Source organism: Balaenoptera acutorostrata, chromosome 3, assembly GCF_949987535.1.
Source record: "Balaenoptera acutorostrata chromosome 3, mBalAcu1.1, whole genome shotgun sequence".
Taxonomy (NCBI): Eukaryota; Metazoa; Chordata; class Mammalia; order Artiodactyla; family Balaenopteridae; genus Balaenoptera; species Balaenoptera acutorostrata.
In genome coordinates, this window is record NC_080066.1 from 149,423,428 (window position 1) to 149,428,051 (window position 4,624).

The 4,624-nt window shown below is 41.7% G+C and overlaps 1 protein-coding gene across 1 annotated transcript; it reads right to left on the bottom strand.

Moving 5' to 3' along the window:
- Positions 1 to 2,314: 2,314 nt before the first annotated feature.
- LOC103019319 (disintegrin and metalloproteinase domain-containing protein 20-like) lies at positions 2,315 to 4,624 on the bottom strand. Its single transcript, XM_007184555.2, has one exon. The coding sequence runs from the start codon at positions 4,523 to 4,525 to the stop codon at positions 2,315 to 2,317; it is 2,211 nt and encodes a 736-aa protein (XP_007184617.2). The 5' UTR covers positions 4,526 to 4,624.

The window sequence follows — 4,624 nt, forward strand, 5'->3', positions numbered from 1 at the left end:
TTCAATTCCTGAGCAGGGAACTAAGATCCCTCTTCCAGACAGCTCACTGCTGTCTCTCTGAGATCAAGTTGGTACAAAGAAGCCAAGAAAAGAAAGATTTTGAACAGATTCTAATGTTCTGTTACCCGTAGTATACAACTTTCACGTTGCTTCTTCCTGTCCCAGAGACCTTGTCTTTCTATGTCTACTTATGTTTGTGGGTCTCACAAGCCCACTCCTTTCTCACCTTCCTCCTATCCTCACCCCTGTTTTCCTTTCTGCCCCCTTGATTCTCTTCTTCACCTTCTGGTGCTCCCACTTACCTTTGTTCTGAAACTTCACCCTTTCTTGATATGCCATAGCCCTAGCAATAGGGAAAAAAAATCTTCTAAGGCTACCCCTGAGCGTGTCTTCCCTTACTTGACTGGGAATAATCCAACCACGTTAACTTGGCTGTAATGATTCAGTCTCACATATCTGGCACCAATTAGAAACTGCTTTTAAGGAATACCCATGTTGGACCTTAACACGAGACAGCCACCTTTTAAAAGTATGGCCTATACCTGAATTATCAAATGTTGTTTAGAAACATAAAATAGACTGAAGATCACACTCATCCTCAGGGTAAAACACTTAGGTCAAGATTTTGGAGATAGCCTGGTAACCAAAGAGAAAACATACACAATTGAGTGTATGGTACTACAAATTAGACACCTTGAGGGAAACAAAAGGTCCTTCACCAGTGCAAAAAGACCAATAAGGATATGAGTAGATATCAGAAAAATAGAAATAGAGAAAAAAAGCTACAGGGGCCACAGTTTTCACCTTTTGGCAAATGGACTGCTAATTTGAAACAAAATCACCCCGCCCACACACCCCGACCCACAGGAAGAAAGATACTTTGTTTTCATCAGGTGCCTTTGGATCAAGGAGAAGTAACCATGTTAGTAAATGGTCATCCAACTTCGATTTTAATAGATATTGTTGCAAAGAGCGAATGCAGTAACATATGTTTGAGAAGGGTATAGTAAACTGGGTCTCAGACCTGTCAAGGATGAAGATCCAGATTACTCTACTGGATAAACTCTGTGAACAAGAAATGCTGCCTAAGAGAACTCTATAAAAGTTGGACAAATTAAAATGTCACAGGGTGGCAAGACCATTGATTCTCTACTGCTGCATCCTTCCTCTTCCCTTAGGTAGCTACCCTCATCTGGACTCCATATTTAGAAAGGGATTTGATCCAAGGTCTGAGACATTTTAATAGCATGAATATAACACATCTTACTTATGAGACCTGCTTCTAATACTCTCTGATGAAACGATTGCTTCCTGTTTCCTTTTATGTAAGTTTTTGTTCCTGTACATATTATACATCAGGCACGCAGTTCCATCCTGTACTTTATAGACAGGCTGTGCTTAGGCAATTCCTAGGATTTTAAATGTGAGATGATATGACATTAATAACTAGGGCCCATAAGAAGTGATAAATCAGTGATCAATGGCTCCTTGTGTGATGGTTTTACAATAAAAGATATCAAATGCCAAAGTCCTTATACTTGGAATACTTCTGTTTTAGCACTACCCAAGATAATAATGAGAATAATGAGAATGAAAGAGTCAGCATTTATTAAGTGCCTAACATATTCCAGGCCCTTCTTAGGGCCTTTCTTTGGATCATCACAAAACCCCAGAAAAGTACATTTCATCTCTCAGTGTAACATGTCAGATATAACCTTGATCCTCTGAAAGCCTATGACCTTGGGCAAGATCACATACTTAGCAGGTTGTTGAACTACTGTTGATATTCATGCACTTATGACACAAAATTTTTGATCTTCCTACTGTATCTGTCAAGGTGTCTTTTATGCTATCTTTTATGTTAGGCTTATTTAACACTAGCAAAAACATGAACCAATAACACAAATCTAGTACATAATCAACTAAAGGAAAGTCTAATAAAGTATTAAACAAGTGCATACCAGTTCAAACAAGGAGTGCTACAGGCATATCTGTGAAACTTTAGTATGCACAACATAAATAAGTATAGGTCCTCTTGTTGGTGAATCTAACAGTTCACACTATCGTCTACAGGAGTAGTAAGACTATGACTAGATATAACATATTAAATGCATTTAAACACACAGACCCTTTTTAAATTGCCAAGTCATTTTATTTCAAGATAACAACTTGGGAAGAACTATAGAATTATGTAATTAATCCTGTAAGAGTGATTATCGATCATTTCTTCCAGTAAGTGCCAAAGTAATTTTCTCCATTTTGTGTGTTCCAGTTTGTATTTACTTGGGTTCAAGGGATAGTTTTTTCCAACAGTTTATTTTTCATTTTCCGTAATATCTTTCACATAGTAAAAGGCACCTATAACCGCTGAAAGCAAAAGAAGGAAAAGACGAAGAAGCAGTAGAGCTGTTCCTCTGTTTATATTCATTAGTAGCCTGGCTCGAATACCTATTTCTCTGTCAGGTGGGGGGCCACTATCTACACTGCCACCTGGTCCTCTCTCGCTACAATTTGGTGGTTTCCAACCTCGCTGACAGTGACAATGTCTTTGGTTGTTGCATACCCCTCTGTAAGTGCACATCTTGACATCACAGTCAAAACCCATGTCTTGAAAAAAAGTACAATTTTGGTCCTTACAGTATGATCCTGGGCCACATGATGCACCATCCACTACAAGCCCCATTTCTGGTGAGTCTGTCCCAAAGTGGGCATCGTACCCAAAGCAGCTTTCTGGTTTAATATCTTGTACTACCATATGATGAAATGTAGTGTGCTCCCCACCACCAGGAAGTTCCTCCACATTAGCACAGTGCAGCATTCCACACAGAACATCATCTTGTTCACATTTTACAGGTTTTCCTCCTCCTCGAAGCAACCTCACACCACAGTTCCCAAATCGGTCACCTATGATATTCAATGTTTTATAGCATGCTGGTGCAGCATCTTTTACTTTATAGCCAAAGAGGGCTTGACACTGCATATCACGGTCACTACAGTTTCCCATCACACAAACAGCTAATGGCGAACACGGGGTTCCATCCTGGATATAAGTGTCAGCTGGACAAACATGCGTTGTCCCATTACAGTATTCTGGTAGATCACAAATACCAAGAGTATCTCTGCAAAGAGTTCCAGGTTGAGCATATTTACAGTTCCAGCAGCAACCTCCATGATTGCAAGTACTGCCAGGGCTAAGGGTACAATTGGTATTGCAACACGGATCCTGACTACAGTCTTTTAAGGTGCCACAGTCACATTCTTCCCTCTCATCTTGGATCTTGTCACCACAACGAGCAGCTACATAAGGAAAATTATGGTATGGTACATTTGGTATACTCAAACAAGGATCCCACATAGAAACCCGTTGATGCAGTTTGCTATATGTACAATTGCTCATCATATCTAGAAGACCAGGCTCAGGAGCCATGATGCAGTGATCTCTTCGAAAACAGTGACAACCTGGACCATCGTGTACACAGCCCATAACATGACCTATTGCATGTGCTGCAACAGTTGAAGCTAAAAATATGTGATAATTTGAAACAAATACAAACGATGCTCCCCAATTGGGGTTGCATATTCCTTCTTGGCTGCTATAATATGAAGACCCAGCGATTTTATGTCCTGTGAAAAGCATTGAAGTATCATGAGGAATTTGTGAATACCATCCCCACAATTTCCATAAACCAAATTGAGATACTGCAGCTTCAGCACTAGGCCAACTATATAAATCCAACTTATCCATGCCATCCCATATGCACATAAGACGAATCAAAACCTGAAGTTGACCCTGGTAGAAAATGCTATGCAATATGTTGTTTATAATCACTACATTCTCTATTATACGTGTATGATTAGAGTTCTGAACAACTAATGAGTTAGAAACTGTGTAGTGAAGTTTTAAGTATTTCCTATGCGGCCACCACAAATACACAGGAGCTGCTCTAGGCATCTCAGCAATCATCGCCTCCTCATATGCTTGATTTGTATCTTTCCTTTCAATCTTACATTTTGCATCCTCTGCTGGTGTTTTTTGTGACACAAGCTGAGAAATCACATGCTCGAATTTGGAAGAAGCCTCCAGTGGTTTGATTTCGTAAGTGAAGTCATCCACCTGCAGCATGCCACGCAGACCCCCATAGCAGGTGTCCAGTGTGCCCATGGACCCAGGAACCCCTTCCAGGTAGCTAAAGTAGTAACAGTCTCGGGGAATAAAAGGGTAGTCCTCCTGCATGGTGCCTTGGTCGTTATCGGTGATAACAGGAAAATGTCTGGGCAGCAAGCTCTTCTTGACTCTCATGTGAATCACGTGTCTTTGGCCACTGAAGCGAACCTTGTAGGAGAGCTGGCCTTGTGTTGCGGCTCCACGCACTCTGTGGGACACCTTCCTGGGGATCACAATTTCAGAGGAAGTGAAGCGCCATCCTGGGGGGTCATGGGAGCAGCAGGTCGGAAACAGGAGTAGCCAGAGCAGAGGCAGCCAGAGATCACCTGCCAGGTGGGCCTGGGCCCAGGCAGGCCCCATGAGTGAGGAAGCCTGTGACCAAAGAAATGCACTCCAGCGGGAGGCAGGCAAGACTATCCCTGGAACAGCAACTCCTAAACAGCAGTCTAGTCCTGAGGA